Genomic DNA, 16,311 nt, shown 5'->3' with positions numbered 1-16,311 from the left:
CTCATGGGATTTCCTGGGATTTCCCGTTGAAACCATTATTGCCCTTTAATACTACTTTAATGGGACTAAATCAATGCCAATAGATAAATAAATGCAGCAGAACAACGCTATATTACATCACGTTTTATTTCTACTTAAATAACATGAAGAAAAGCCATTCAAATTAGGCAAAATATTTTCCAGAAGTTAAATAGGCCTATTGAAAACGGTGTTTTTATGAAGAAAATACGAAAAATGTTTCACAGAGGTTCAATATCAAAACATGGCCAAAAAACGGTGTTTGGCGAACAAATGTATTTCAAACAATCTATTTTTATTTCTATGAACGAAATCAGTTTAAATTGAATATTTTCCAAAGGATAGGCAAATAACAAAAAATGCACTACCGATTGCTCTTAACGTGTGAAATAAGACATGACAGAACTAACAGCCTATTCAAAACTGACACGCTAAGCAAGACTACTTTCCAGCTTTCCTTTCTTTTATTTTCATGAAGTGTGACTTCAAGAAACACTGCTCAGCCTGTTTCTGAGCTTTGTCACGAACTGACTGCACACCGAGAACGCTCTTTCTTCCATGGACGTCGGCTGTATGGTGGAAAGTGCAGAGTAGAGCTGCTGCAGGTGTTTGGGTAGCTCTTTGGTTGCCTCGAAGAGTGCAAACTCTTTTGAAATTATTTTGTGGAGGTCATTCCCATACCTCTGGTCTGGCTCGGGACATTGCATGCAGTCATTAGCCTCGTTCGACTTGGAGCCGTCTTGCTCAGACCTGCGCAACTATGAAGCCCGTCTTGCTGAGCGCTCAACAAAAATGCTGTGCGCTCAGCAAGCCGAGCGTCATAATTGCGCAGGTCTGAGCAAGACGGCGACATCTCTAACGAGGCTAATGACTGCCTGCTGCAGATGTGCAGTAAGGCTCTGGGTCATCGTCTGCTCGCTTGGCTCTGGCTGATACGCATATTCTTGGGTATCATCAGAATCTTCCTCGGACACAGCACTTTCAGTATTGTAGAGGCGCTGGTATTTCGTATGCCTGCCTGTCTAAATAATATTTAAAAAAAATACATTTCACACAAAATATTGTGTAGCCTTTGTTTTATTCATTTTAGCTTATTAAAAAAAATATCCCCCCTCAAAAAAAAAAAAAAAAAAAAAAAAAAAAAAAAAAAAAACGGGAGGACGGGTCCCGCGGCCAATTTCCGGTACTCCCGGACTGACTCATTTCACGGGAAACCCGAAATCCCGGGACCCGTCCAGCAACCCTAGTGTGCACTTTCCCACCTATCTAACTGTGCACCTAGTTGTCGTAACGCCTCCACTGACAGTGGACTACAAAGCTAACAGGGCACATTTTTCAAGTCCCCTCTTGGATATGCTTTAAAATCATGTTAAAAACATGTCTAATACCGTCTGGTAAATTTTCATAACTTTTGCCAAGAGGGGACTTGGATGTGTGTGTGTGTGTGTGTGTGTGTGTGTGTGTGTGTGTGTGTGTGTGTGTGTGTGTGTGTGTGTGTGTGTGTGTGTGTGTGTGTGTGTGTGTGTGTGTGTGTGTGTGTGTGTGTGTGTGTGTGTGTGTGTGTGTGTGTGCTGTGCCAGCTGAGTTTATAGTAAACACCCCTATGCTGTCCTTGTTTGACAGTTGAGGTTATAGAGATGCCATGAATAGGCAGCCTTTGTATGTATTTGTAAGCTTGCTGTGTTTGTCTGTTTGCACTCATGTAAATGTATTAGAAGGATCACAGGAGAGTTTCTGAAATGTTTTAGCCTTCAGATGAATGCTACATTTACCTCTATTGTATATTATCGTTAACAACCTTTATACCTGCATTACCATCAGTGTCAGCTGCTCAAATGTATACAACATTTAAAAACTTGACAAATGTAGGTATGTATACATTGAAAATTTCAACTAATCCTGGTCTCCAGACTATTTTGCTTATCTTTTAAAGCATTACCATCCATATGGATTTGTATGACGTGCTGTCCAAACATGGCTTACAATCAAATGTTTTGATACTATGGAGTTAAAGTTGAAAATAACTTCCCTGTATTTTCTGTGTAAGCATTTTGCACTCATTATGAAAGGAAATGGAGAAAAGATTCCGAGGTGTTAACTGATTAGAAACACAGATGCAGAAAATTAATTAACGACATGTTTTCAAAAAGTAGACACATTCACGTTCTGAAGAGTGTATACTTCCACCATGCTCACTTGTAGTTCATTCAGAAGCCATTTTTGCATCACACTCAGCATGTGTGGGTGTCCTAACGCCGGACTGACCTGAATATACCTCTTGAAATATCACAGGCCCTGGGGGCAGCAGTGGGGAAAATATTGGCCACACGCCAAATCCAGCATGACATACATCTCGACCAGATCTGAGTGTTAGCAGCCTCCATTGTGTGTAGCTGGTTGCTCGGCTGGTTAATGAGTAAACCCGCTGTGAACCTGTGAACTGCCTACTGCTGTTGACCAAACTCCCCCCCTGTTGTCCTCGCTTTCTAGTCTTTCTCTCTTTTCATCTCCCTACCATGCACGGCACTACATCCAATCAGGCGCCTTTCAAACTGAAAATCTTCTTTTGGTAAACTGCTGTCATCTGCCAAGCGCTGTGGCGTGGTCAAGATGTTGCTTTGATGGTTTGTAGTTTTTTTGTAAGCCACTGGCTTTAGGATGCCATCCAGGGCTCAAACCTGGCACTTGGAAGACTTGACTGGCCTTAGAATAGCTGCTTTAACGTCCTGTGCCAAACTTTGACCAAACTGTGCCTATTCATGATTGGGCTTTGGGGCTGCATAATTGGATGTCCCCACCACAAGGAGTGGTTCTGGGCAGTCCTCTCCAAGCTTGGGACTGGATGGACACTGGATTGCAGCCAAAGCCTAATTAATGACGGTGGGTCAAAAGAGATGAAAGCCAAGTAAATCCTTTTGGTTAGCTGAGCAGCAGCTCCACTCAGATGCCTTTTTAAGCCTGTGTAGCCGAACTGTTGTTGTTGTTGTTGCCTGCATCACTACATTATGTGGTTATGTAACGTTGCTTCTGTGGTTGCAGTCCAGGGTGTGCAATCACCAAAAATACACTTCAAATATAGTTGTTTACAACTTTCAGGAAAACAAGCAGCAGCAGTTAGTCTGGTGGGCATGGTCTGAGCACTATTTCATTTAGACTAATCCCTGCCATCTCATCCGTCTCTTAAATGAGCAGTTACTTTAAAGTATGTATTTATTTGGTGTATTTATACAGTTGATCCAAATATGTACTTACCATGGTAAGTGCCTAGCCAAGTTGTAGCTTGCCACGTGACCACATATTTTGTTGACATTTTAGATATTACATAATTCATAAAACATTTATAAATTGCTGTATGAACTGATGAGAATACTCTCAAAACAGTTGAACCAGTTAAAACCAATTTCAGATGAGGTAACTACAGCTTGTTCACAATAATTCTATCCTGCATTTAGCTAACGTGAGCAAAGCCTTGATCTCAACAAAATGGTACATTCCATTCCTATAACCCTAGACAAATCATTTGATGAAGCTAAATATAATGCCAGCAAAGTAGTCTGTGTAGCTGCTAGAGTGTCAGATATACCATTGTATCTGTGTGCGTTTGGTGACCTCATGGCTCTGGGCTGGGCTCTGTTTGGCAGTCATGCTGTCTGGGTGTCAGTCTGCACCGTGTGGTGCCTCATGGGTAATCCTGTCACTGTGGCAGAGAGTAAAGGGATAATATAGGCCCAGGCATTCAGGGGTCAGTGCAATACTCCAGCAGTGACTACACTCACACACGTAGGTGACTTCAATACTAACAGTAAAAAAAGACACTGAGGTAGTTCATTATCTCCATTTAATGTTGTCTTATTGAACAGAGTGTCTTCATTCTGTGCAGATTTTTTGTTGACAGTGTGCTATTTTAGGTTGCTGCAATAAGCTGAAGAAAAAAAGGCCATTTGAAATGAACTTGCTTGATATTGCACTCAAGATATGAAATGTGCTTCATTAAATATTGTGTGCTCTTTTTTTAGTTCAATGGTACACATTTGCTCAGAGTATATAACTGAAGTTCTATGTGTTATTAGCTTGTGTCTTATTAGCTCTCTTGAGTGCAGGGAAGATGTGTATGTGGCCATCTGATTCCTTCTGTGGGTTTGAGAGTAAATATAATGTTCTGAAACATATAGGAGACAACCACATTTCTGAATAGAAGATGTTAAATATAATCATGATGTTTAAAACTACGAAATTACCTGTAATAGCAATCAAGACCATGGCAGGCTGACCCAGAACATCCTGTGTCTATGAATGGTACTAAATCAATCTCATCTTTGCTTCACCGTCATCATTAATCTGACAGTCATATAAATATGTTTTCTCATCGCAATGCATCTGCGGTCTCTCTGTCTATGTGCCACCGGAATGCTTGGATGCTGGTGTCGTAAAAACCCTACCTCTTCTGTCCAAAGGGGGGCTAGATTCAACAAGAACTGAAAGTCGGTTGTAGCCATTTTAATATAGCAATGATGTACGTGGATGTGTTTGAATACGCTCTTTTATAATGAGCATTCTCAGACGCACATTGTTCATGCATGGTTTAGACTTTATGATATAGCTATAATAGTTGTACTAAATTAAAACAATGACATGTCATATATTATTCAAGGGTGTTATAATTGGAGATAAAACAAACAGGCTAGTCGTCTAACAAGAAATGTAAGACAGAAAAGTGTATTCAGACCACCTCATTACAGATGTCGCAAACACACACTGCACATTGGAGACACGTGTTTTTAATTTGATCAAACCTCATCAGGCACAGCAGATTTCCTGTTCCACACCACCAGTGGCCACTGTGCAACACGCATCCAGATGTTGGGTGTTCATTTTGTTGCTTAGAGGCACAAATGTACTGTATTATTCATACTTAAACCAAACGAGAGAGAGAGAGAGAGAGAGAGAGAGAGAGAGAGAGAGAGAGAGAGAGAGAGAGAGAGAGAGAGAGAGAGAGAGAGAGAGAGAGAGAGAGAGAGAGAGAGAGAGAGAGAGAGAGAGAGAGAGAGAGAGAGAGAGAGAGAGAGAGAGAGAGAGAGAGAGAGAGAGAGAGAGAGAGAGAGAGAGAGAGAGAGAGAGAGAGAGAGAGAGAGAGAGAGAGAGAGAGAGAGAGAGAGAGAGAGAGAGAGAGAGAGAGAGAGAGAGAGAGAGAGAGAGAGAGAGAGAGAGAGAGAGAGAGAGAGAGAGAGAGATTTAACAAATACTGGGTGAAGAAGATACATGTGGAAGTGGCATGCAAACCCTTAAAGTCCCAAAATCTAGCCAAATGGAATGGAGTGACTTTTAACAGTACAGTAAATACACAGTATAATTAGTAATTAGTTCTGCAGCACTCTGCCTGCAGTCTCTACTCATGAATGGGCCTTTTCTGCTTGACAAACTAAATCAGTGCATGTTTCATGTATGGAGATGTTTGGAGCTTAGATTATAGCTCTCTCAGCTATTTTGAAAGGTGAGAGAGTATCACTCTTAAAAAGTGGCAATATATCCTTAATAAGTTAACCACTTACTTTGTAATATCAACATCCTACCTAACATGATGTGGGGGAGCACACACTTAATGATATCGCTTCACATACAAATACCCGGAGGCTGGGCTACAAGCAGAAATTAAATTTTAACATGATATCAGACACTATATTGCAAATGGACTAATATGCAAGAATATTTTATTTGGGAACTTTTCTGATTGAAAGTAAAAATCATAATTTTGGACTACTATAGAGTTGTTCAAGTTTTGCATTGATATGAATGCATGCCACTAATATGGAGAATTTAATTCCAGATGTATGAAACATTTATAGCATGTAGTCAGGTGTACAATTCTCATCTTTTAATCTTTGTAATCTTCTTCTTGACATCAGTGCTGGTTTATATACAGTGCAGGTGAATTTGTGATTTTTTTTTTAAGATAATTTTTTGGCATTTTTGCTTTATTATTAGACAGTTTGGAGAGACAGAGATGAAATGGGACAGAGAAGGGGAATGAAATGCAGAGAACGACCCGGGTCGAAATTCTAACCCGGGTCTGCTGCAACCATTACACCATGAGCGCCCCCAATCTGTGAATGTGTTTGATTCTAACCTGTATTCCATCCTGTATTGCAGTCATCCTGACAGACGAGGAGGTCCAGAGGAAGAAGGACATGATCATGAAGAGGAAAGAGGAGGAGGCAGCGCGTGAAGCCCTCAGGCCTCGTCTGAATGAAGAGCAGACCCAGATCATCTCCTCTCTGGTGGAGGCTCACCACAAGACCTACGATGCCTCCTACTCTGACTTCAACAGATTCAGGGTGAGTCCACTACAAAGTAATGAGAAACCTCAGGGAGAGTTGACAGAGGAAGGGCCGACATCATGCAACAGATGTCATATGTACAGAAAAGAATAGAAAAATCACAAAGGAATACAATCATTGACCGGATGTTTACATGGTAATACTAAAGTAAAATATGAAGAGTGAATAGTATGGATGCAGGAGGACTTCAGATGCTGCCAGAGGAGGGACCTGATCCACACCGTCTCGTCTCCACCAGGGCAACCTGAAAGAGGATAGACAGACAACCAATGAGCGAAGCAAAGTGAACTTATGGCGCTTTTCCACTGCATGGTATCAGCTCAACTCGACTCGACTCAACTCGCATTTTTGGCGTTTCCACCGCGAAAACATGGTATCTGGTACCTGCAGCGGCTGCCTTTTTTGGTATCGCCTCGCTCTAGGTTCCAAGCGAGCTGAGCCGATGCTAAAAGGTGACGTCGACAGACGGCCGGCCGGCCGCTGATCTGATTGGCCAGAGACTACCGGCTTAATTCTGATGTTTATTCTCCCCAACTCTCCGGGACTTTTGAGTGTATTTACGCCGCGTGCAGCCTTCTCTGGCTCTCTTTCATTTGATTTGCATCACAGATCCAATTTTTTCCCCATATATTCGCTAAGCTCACCCAGTTGTGTTGGTTGTTGGGGAAGTTACTTTAAACATACGAGAGGAGACATGTAGGGCAGCTAGCAGCTAGGCTAAAGAGCCTATAGTAGCTGGGACAGACATGATAGCGAGCGATTACATTACAAGCCTCGGACTGAACTGATTACCTCAATAAAATAATCAGGCTGAGACACGGCTTGCATTTGAAAACATGTATCCTGAAACAAGCACTAAACAGTCAACTTTATCATGCCCGTGTTTACGTGCATAGGGATGTACGTGACGCATCCCTACAGCTGACTGTGGCAGAGGCACACATTGGGACACCAACCCTCCCTTTTAATGGCCCGTCACAATATTCTTCTACTTCTTTTAACAAGCAGATACAAGGGGGGTATTTCTTAAACATTTTTCATCCGTGTTTTTGGCGGTTGGTTCAGTTAATAGTGCAACAACTGCTCGTAATTTCTGCTTTGCTACTTTGCTGCGGAGTTGGCTTTCAGCCCCTTTCTATGATGACCCCGCCCACGTTCAGAAGGTACTATTTGCAGTGGAAAATGACCCGTGCTGCTACCAAACCAAGTTGAACTGAGTCGAGTTGAGTCGAGTCGAGCTACATGTGCTGTGGAAAAGTGCCATTAGAGACTGAACAGGCATGAAGTAAAAGAGTACTATCCTGCTGGGCCATGAATCAATGCTGATGTGAGGCACTAGCAGCAGGGGAGAGTCCGTTCCTTTGAGAGGGAGAGAGAGAGCAGGAGAGGCATCGCTTGGCAGATTGTGGAAGTTAAACAGAGAAACACAATGTTAGGGAAATTCATGAATAAATATTCTATTATCAGTTATCAGTTATAGTGTTTGCGTCGACGGGTGTCTCTTCCTAAGGGCCCGTGTTCACATAGCTAGACAAATGACCAAAACAGTGAGGAAAGCCCTTTTGTGGGAGCAGATTGGGCAGAGACTTGATTCTCCGTATTTTATTATTTATGTTTTAAGATTTTATATAGAAAACAGTGAAACCAGTGACGATCATACAGCGGCAGTCGAGAATGACGATCAGCTTTTTTCTTCTCCCCATCGCACAGTTTTCTCTCTCCCAAGTGCAGCGCCAGAGTTTCTTTTTTTTTTCAAATGTTTTTTTATTCATCAAAATATTTGCGAAGCAGTAGGGGAGAGTGACCTAAGTTGTGCATTTTGGAAGTTGTTCCACCCCTTGTTTCTAGAAAACCGTGGAAGAAATTGGAAATGTGACCACATATTTAAGAAGAGCCATCCATTTCACTCATCCTGTAAAGAAGGGAGACACAAGGAATAAGATATAAGCACATTTAAGCTAAAAAAAACTGTGTTTTGCCTTTCAAAGTAAAATTTCCATGATCAAGGTTTTTTGATTATTGTGTCTGAACAATTATAGAAAAGTTTGAAAACATTTGGCACATGTTTTAGTGCTTTGGTATGCTACATTTTGAGTCTATACAGTTAGCACGATGTCAGCCCTAAACTGCTGCATCATGCTTATTATCCAAAATTCTGGGGATGGGGTGATTTGTGCCTAAGGGCCTGGGTGAGTTATAAGTAAGTAAGTAAGTAAAATGTATTTATAAAAGCACATTTATGACAGTTTGCACTGTCCAAAGTGCTGTACATAGTGCATTCAGTAGGTAAACAATGAAGGTAAAATAACAATAACCAAAATAAAAGACGTAAAGCCCATACATCCACATAAACACAGATAGTAGTGCAGAGGTAAGATAGTTAATAGGGAGGAAACACCAGGGGGTACATATGGGTTTTTGAGCCTTGATTTAAAGGCAGAAATGTAGGGGAATCACATTTGTCAGGTGGCAGTTGGTTCCACAAGCACGGAGAAACTAGTGCAAAGTACATTTCTGAGAGTTGTGCCAGTGGCATGGCTGTATACGCTGGTCACCAAAAGAAAGTGATTGTCTACAGTAGCTCAGAAGAGAGTGACATCTCAATTCCACTTAACGACACCACTGATGAGAGTTCAGATGGCCAGAAAGATGATGATGGTGACTTTGTCATTGTGAGCTTTGCAGGTAAAACCATTAGATCTGCTAGGCCTTGTTTAAGAAAATTGTCCTTCAATCTTTGTCAACTATTTACTTTAAATAAACCTTAAATAAGTAATTGTCTAATGGATTTGTCTTGCATTACAGTTTATGAGATATATAGCAATGGCACAATTCACCCCATGGTATTCTCTCCAACTGCACAACTTAAACCACACCGGGGGCAAGTTGTGCATCAAGACAACTTTTTTTTCCGAAAGCTATATTTCTTCAACAGTTTATTCCAGATCCAAAGTTTTTATTGCCAGGGATGCACAACACCCTGAAATATACAGTTGTGCTCATAAGTTTACATACCCTGGGAGAATTTAAGATTTCTTGGCCATTCTTCAGAGAATATGAATGATAACACAAAAGCCTTTCTGCCACTCATGGTTAATGGTTGGGTGAAGCTATTTATTGGCAAACAATTGTGTTTACTCTTTTTTAAATCAAAATGACTAGAAAAGTACCCAAATGACCCTGATCAAAAGTTTACATACCCCAGTGACTTTGACCTGATAACATGCACAAAAGTTGACACAAACAGGTTTGATTGGCTACTCAAGGTTCCCATCATCACCTGTGACCTGTTTGTCTGAAATTAGTGTATGTGTATAAAAGGTCTGTGAGTTTCTGGGCTTCTGACAGACCATTGCATCTTTCATCCAGTGTTGCACAGACGTTTCTGGATTCTGAGTCATGGGGAAAGCAAACGAATTGTCAAAAGATCTGCGAGAAAAGGTAATTGAACTGCATAAAACAGGAAAGGGGTATAAAAAGTTATCCAAGGAATTGAGAATGCCAATCAGCAGTGTTCAAACGCTGATTAAGAAGTGGAAAATGAGCGATTCCGTTGAAACCAAACCACGGTCAGGAAGACCAGCAAAGATTTCAGCCACATCTGCCAGGAGAATTGCTCGAGATGCAAAGAAAAATGCACAAATAACTTCAGCTGAAATACAGGACTCTCTGAAAAATTGTGGTGTGGCTGTCTCAAGATGCACAATAAGGAGGCACTTGAAGAAAAATGGGCTGCATGGTCGAGTCGCCAGAAGAAAGCCATTTCTGCGCAAATGTCACAAAGTATCCCGCTTACATTACGCCAAACAGCACAGAGACAAGCCTCAAAACTTCTGGAACAAAGTAATATGGAGTGATGAGAGCAAAATTGAACTGTTTGGCCACAACCATAAACGTTACGTTTGGAGAGGAGTCAACAAGGCCTATGATGAAAGGAACACCATTCCTACTGTGAAACACAGAGGTGGGTCACTGATGTTTTGGGGATGTGTGAGCTACAAAAGGCACAGGAAACTTGGCCAAAATTGATGGCAAGATGAATGCAGCATGTTATCAGAAAATACTGGAGGAAAATTTGCACTCATCAGCCCGGAAGCTGCGCATGGGATGTTTTTGGACATTCCAACAGGACAATGACCCAAAACACAAGGACAAGTTGACCTGTCGTTGGCTACGGCAGAACAAAGTGAAGGTTCTGGAGTGGCCATCTCAATCCGTGGGGCCGCCATCTTGAACCGGTCAAACTCCACTCAGTGTAGTCTGTTTGGCAGGTGCAATGAACTGTCAGCGCATGTAATTAATCATATCTCATTAAATACCAAACTGATTTTCATGCGGTTTTCTTTGCTGCAAAGATCATACATGTAGCTAAGATACAGGGCACAAGTGACGTGTTTTAATATTCATAGTGGGCTTAACAGTCATAGAAGATTCTGATATGATAAGTAGCCTAACCAGACGTCCGAGATCAAAACGAGGAACATCCCCAGAAAAGGGGGAAAACGGAGACATTTCCAGTTTGACTAGCAATCTGATTTAAAAACCTAATGAGGTGTCAACAAAACGGGAACAGGTAGTTGTTTCTGTTTAGCCAGGGACAGGCAACCGACAATGGGGACGTCTGGTCACCTTTATGATATGTAGGCCTAATGTGATGTAGTCTATGATAGGTATTTTGCAAATCACACACTATAGACTAAATATGATAGAGAAGCAGAAACAGATAGGGGCAGTAAAGTCAGCTATTTTAACAAGTTAACAATATATGATTAGGCTATATATAAATATACTTATTCATTTACAGTGACGAGCATACACAATAAAGACAATCACAGGGATAACATAAACAGAGAACAGAAATAAAATAGGATAAAATATATTAATTTAAATAAAGTAGTCCTATACAAAATACAAAAAAAGAGCAAAAATAAAATACTAAATTAACAATGAATTCAGCTAAAACAGTTACAGTCAGATGTGTAAAATTCATAAATCATAGATTCAAATAAACCAAGAGTAGGAAGAGCAGTCATTTTTAAGTTGCTCTGCAGAGCATTCCATGAATTAGGGGCACTACATGAAAAGGCAGTTATTCCTAAACTGGAGTTAGCTCGAGTAGTCGAGCATGGTACATATGAAGGGTGGATGTTTCCCATGAAGGCATTAAATATAAATAAAAACCAGTGTATATAATATCTCATTAAAAGAGAAGGACAACATGAGTGTTCATGTAAAAATATGTTTTATTTCTCTAATTTAAAACACAAGCTCGTTAGGCAATTGCCTCTTAAAAGAGGACGGGATTATTTAAAAGCAAAGTCTTCTTGGTTGTCCAATGTTCTATACTAGGGGGGGATACCAAATTCAGTCTAGTCTCGAGTTGGTTCCTCAGACACAGACAGGAATGCGTGCCTTGCAGCGCGGTACATTTAAAAGCACATTCAATACAAAACCACAGCAATCAAAAGTATTAAATTAAGGGAAAATCAAACAACAACAGCAAACAATAATACTCAAATGCATAAAATAAAGTTAACCATCCTTACAATCGCATTTTACTCCGAAGAGAAATAAAAGGATTTTGATTCTGATCTCTGATTAGCTAAAACCCCTGAAAGAGGACTGTTTTACAGAGCTTCTTTCTTGTGCTCCCTTTCTGTAATTCAAGCGAGGCGAGTTTGGCAATGTGGTGCAGCCTTAATTTGTGAAAGACAGACACAACCAATGACAACAAGTCGGAATGGTGGTTGTCGATGCCAAACTGTGTCTCCTCAATATGTTCCCCAAGCAGAAACACATCCTCCGTTCCAATCTCCTCCCGGACGAATTGTGTGACTCAGACGTCTGGTTACTTATATCATATCAGAATCTTCTATGACTGTTAAGCCCACTATAAATATTAAAACACGTCGAAACTTGTGCCCTGTATCTTAGCTACATGTATGATCTTTGCAGCAAAGAAAACCGCGTGAAAATCAGTTTGGTATTTAATGAGATATGATTAATTACATGCGCTGACAGTTCATTGCACCTGCCAAACAGACTACACTGAGTGGAACGTTTGACCGGTTCAAGATGGCGCCCGCATTTCTCGCGCTCAACGCCCAACGCGGCGTCTATCCTTTATTATGTCTATGGTTGAGACGCTCGCCAGATCTAGCATTACGAGCTGTCCCGCTCTGATCCGAGCCGCTCTGCTCGGTGTAAACGAGGCATAAGTTACCCTTTAAAAGACTCACAATGTTGTGAGGATACAGAAGTGTGATGGTCTGGTTTTTTTAAGAAGCCAAATTAGGCTACTCTCTTTTCCTTTTTCTCTTTTCTTGTATACAATTTTTTTATTTATTTTTCTCCGATGGTGTTCCTGTGCCCCCTCCCCTCCAGGGCCCGGGACAACTGTTCTACCCCTTGACGGCGGGCCTGCATACAAGTAACATACGGCACACAACATTCAAGTTAGCAGCCTAAAACCATATAACCTTGGACGATAAAGTGCTAAAGAACTGATGGTAAAACATCAAACGAAATAACAGGATGAATATGGATACCATCTTCTCTGGTTTACCACACCACTGTTGACCTTGGCATTCTCTCTTTTAGTTTGTACCTATGACTGTAATTGGCTGAAGTAGGGTACAATTATCGCTCAAACACCAAGAATGTCTGCAGCTTACTCCTCAGCAGGGGGGTTACATTCACAGCAATTATGACTTTTTACAGTTACATACTGGATTATTCTAGTTACTTTATTGAATGGTCTATGACAGGGTGTTTTGTTCTTAAAGTTCTAAATGTTTGCATTAGTATTACACTCTATGCAAAGACAGGAAAAGTGAGGCTAAGTGGCTTAGGCTTTGGTATTTGTGTGGATGTGAACGTTGAAAGCAACTTGACTGTAAGAACATAACTAAAAAGCTAACTGTCATGATATTAGCCACATTGAAATGGATTGTCTCAGAAGGAGAGACAGAGAGGATGCAGGAACACGTTAGCAGAGCAGCTTTGGTGAGCAGACTGATACAGACACATGAGACATCCCATGACTAACTAGCAGCTGAAATGCCTCCACATGCTAAGAGGGGGACAACGTCAGTGTTAGTGTGTGAAAGAGGGAGGGAGAACGAGAGCACCATGTAATGCCAGCTGTGATGAGAAGACACCCTGCTTCCACCTGGCACTAACATGTGGTTTGAGTGATCCGAACACAAGTGGACAGCTCTAACTACAGGTGTAAACCAAGCCCCAACCACAGCGAGTTCTACCAGCATCAGACAACAATTGCAGCTGCACCGGGTGGCCACTAGGGGCAGGTTTCAAAACAGAGCAATTTTTCGTTGACTCCCATGTTAAATATGCAGTTTTCACAGGATCATTAAACCTATTTAAGGCCTGGTACAAAAAAACATTCTAGTCTGTAAGTTTAGGTCATATCTCCATGACAACACTGAGGGGGGTGAATTTATTTTTCTCTTCTTTTGGAGGTTAAAATGTATGAATAATTAGCGGCGCGGTCTTTTGAGTGGCAGCTAGCCACCCGCTGGCCCTCACTTCACCTCAGAGGTATATGTCAGCTAGATGGGCGTATCTCTCTCCCCCCGACGTCACATCAATGCCATTTTTCGGAAGGGGAAATGAGGCGGAGTAAAAATATGACAAGATGGCGACGCACATAAGCCAGGACGATTGGATCCAGTTGGAATAACTGAGGTCAGCCCGGATGCTACATTGATTTTATATACTATTTATGGTGGAAACACTCTCAGGATGCATTGAAGACGCATTGAGATCGGATCTCAAAAACCACATTCGTAGCTTGTGTCCGATGTGTCCACAGTTTGTATTGTTTATGGGTATGTCTGTTTCTTGTCCACATAAGGGACTGCCTACTCAACTGCTGCCCCCTGCCTGAGCAGTAGTACTTTGAAAATGCATCACTGGCGGCTGCCACTAACGTTCATGAAGGTTTTAGTGTGGGTGCAGTTACAATTATTGCAAATGACAAGCTTTCTGTCCTAAAGTTTTCAACGTGTACATCTAATAACACGGACATGCTGCTCTTGACTGGTGCGCTGCATGGCTGTGAAGCGCTAACTTTCTGTTCTTATCTGCTCAACTCACATTTGGCTATTAACATGCTTTTAATGTGAAGGTGCACAGTAAATACTCTGTTTGCACAAGCAGTAACTCGACTGCGTTAATGTAAATAGCCGTGTCCCTCCCGTTACCGGTGGTGACTAGAGTTTGTTAGACGCTAAAAAAGCCGACCGAGCACACATCTTTCACCAGACAAAGTAGCCGGTGGACTCAATAACTTACGGAGCCCCTAAAGGGACATGGAGGGGGAAAAAAATGTTGGTAAAAAAATAAATAAAAATAAGATAAAAAAAAAGGATATTCTTTTGCGAGATTTGCGTTATAACTTATAACGTTTACTTGTTTGAACCCCGCCGGTTAAAAACAGCAACGCAAACTGAAATGATGTACGTGTTGATTAAATACATAGCGGGGAAGTGGAATCAGATCACAAGTGGACACAGAAGATGCATGTGTACTGCCAGTAGTAAACTTTGGGGTTTTAATACCCTCTAGTCAACCCTTTTCCTGTTTAGCTATATGTTGGCTAACACAAAAGATAGAGATTCCGAGACTCAGAGGGTGAATTGTATAATATTTCAAACGGAAAAGCAAGATCTGAATTAGTATTTAGTAAATAACGTTGTATGGTGTTTTTTATGCACGTGTCATTGGTGTAGATAAGGATAATGCTGCTCTGGAATGGACCATTATACAAACATTCAGTTTTCTCTGGTCAAAACCACTGTATAATGTTAACGTTGTTGCATTCTTGTGTACTTGACTATGGTCTTGCTGGCCAATTTATCTCCTCTTGTTTTCATATCAGTTTAGATCACACACGTCACATACACACGTGAGGAGGTGGTAGTGACATCCAGATTGATTAAATATTGGTATTTCATGTATGGTAGTGATGGGAAGTGCAAAGTAAAATGGCTGTGCTGTGTATTAAAAGTTATGGCTTCAATGAGATATCTTTAAATAATATCCACGCCCACAGTCAGACTAACACTTCAACCACCAGCTCCTCTGTGTGTGTTTTACATTTCCTTGACACTGGTCACAGGAGTCACCAGAAGGCATCACACTTTCCCCTCTAAACGTCATGTTATAGACACTGGTTTAGAAAGAGTTGGTTCTGGGACAGCAACAAGTGGGTTGTCCACTGTAAATGAAATGGAGGCCTGGGATTGGCTGGAACTTCTGAACAAGCCTCAAAACACTTCTCCATATGTCTGTGGTTTACTGCATCAACTGGGATTCTAGCACACTCTGTTCAGACAGCCCAGCTGCACTCCTGTTTTGTAGGTAGGACATACCCAAGGCCAATAACTAATTTTTCCATATATTCAATTGTGATTGTGTCACCTTAAACTAGGGTTGCTGAAATTTCCCGAAATGGCCCCTTTTCAAATCCCGGGATTTCAGAGCTCCTCACGGGATTTCCCGGGATTTCCCGTTGAAACCATTATTGCCCTTTAATACTACTTTAATGGGACTAAATCAATGCCAATAGATAAATAAATGCAGCAGAACAAGGCTATATTACATCACGTTTTATTTCTACTTAAATAACATGAAGAAAAGCCATTCAAATTAGGCAAAATATTTTCCAGAAGTTAAATAGGCCTATTGAAAACGGTGTTTTTATGAAGAAAATACGAAAAATGTTTCACAGAGGTTCAATATCAAAACATGGCCAAAAAACGGTGTTTGGCGAACAAATGTATTTCAAACAATCTATTTTTATTTCTATGAACGAAATCAGTTTAAATTGAATATTTTCCAAAGGATAGGCAAATAACAAAAAATGCACTACCGATTGCTCTTAACGTGTGAAATAAGACATGACAGAACTAACAGCCTATTCAAACTGACACGC

The 16,311-nt window shown here is 41.1% G+C and overlaps 1 protein-coding gene across 2 annotated transcripts in view; it reads left to right on the top strand.

Annotated features, from left to right (window-relative positions):
* The window catches only part of LOC307252810 (vitamin D3 receptor A), a 132,357-nt gene that overhangs the window by 98,611 nt on the left and 17,435 nt on the right, over positions 1–16,311 (top strand). For both annotated transcript variants that reach the window (XM_080030606.1, XM_080030605.1), the window contains exon 5: positions 6,166–6,350. In XM_080030606.1, coding sequence (XP_079886732.1) covers positions 6,166–6,350 — 185 coding nt within the window. The remainder of the gene's footprint in view (positions 1–6,165; positions 6,351–16,311) is intronic.

The sequence above is a fragment of the Ammodytes marinus genome, assembly GCF_949987685.1.
Source record: "Ammodytes marinus genome assembly, chromosome: 7".
Taxonomy (NCBI): domain Eukaryota; kingdom Metazoa; phylum Chordata; class Actinopteri; order Uranoscopiformes; family Ammodytidae; genus Ammodytes; species Ammodytes marinus.
Note: the sequence above shows the minus strand (reverse complement) of the source record. Positions and strands in the feature narration are given on the sequence as shown.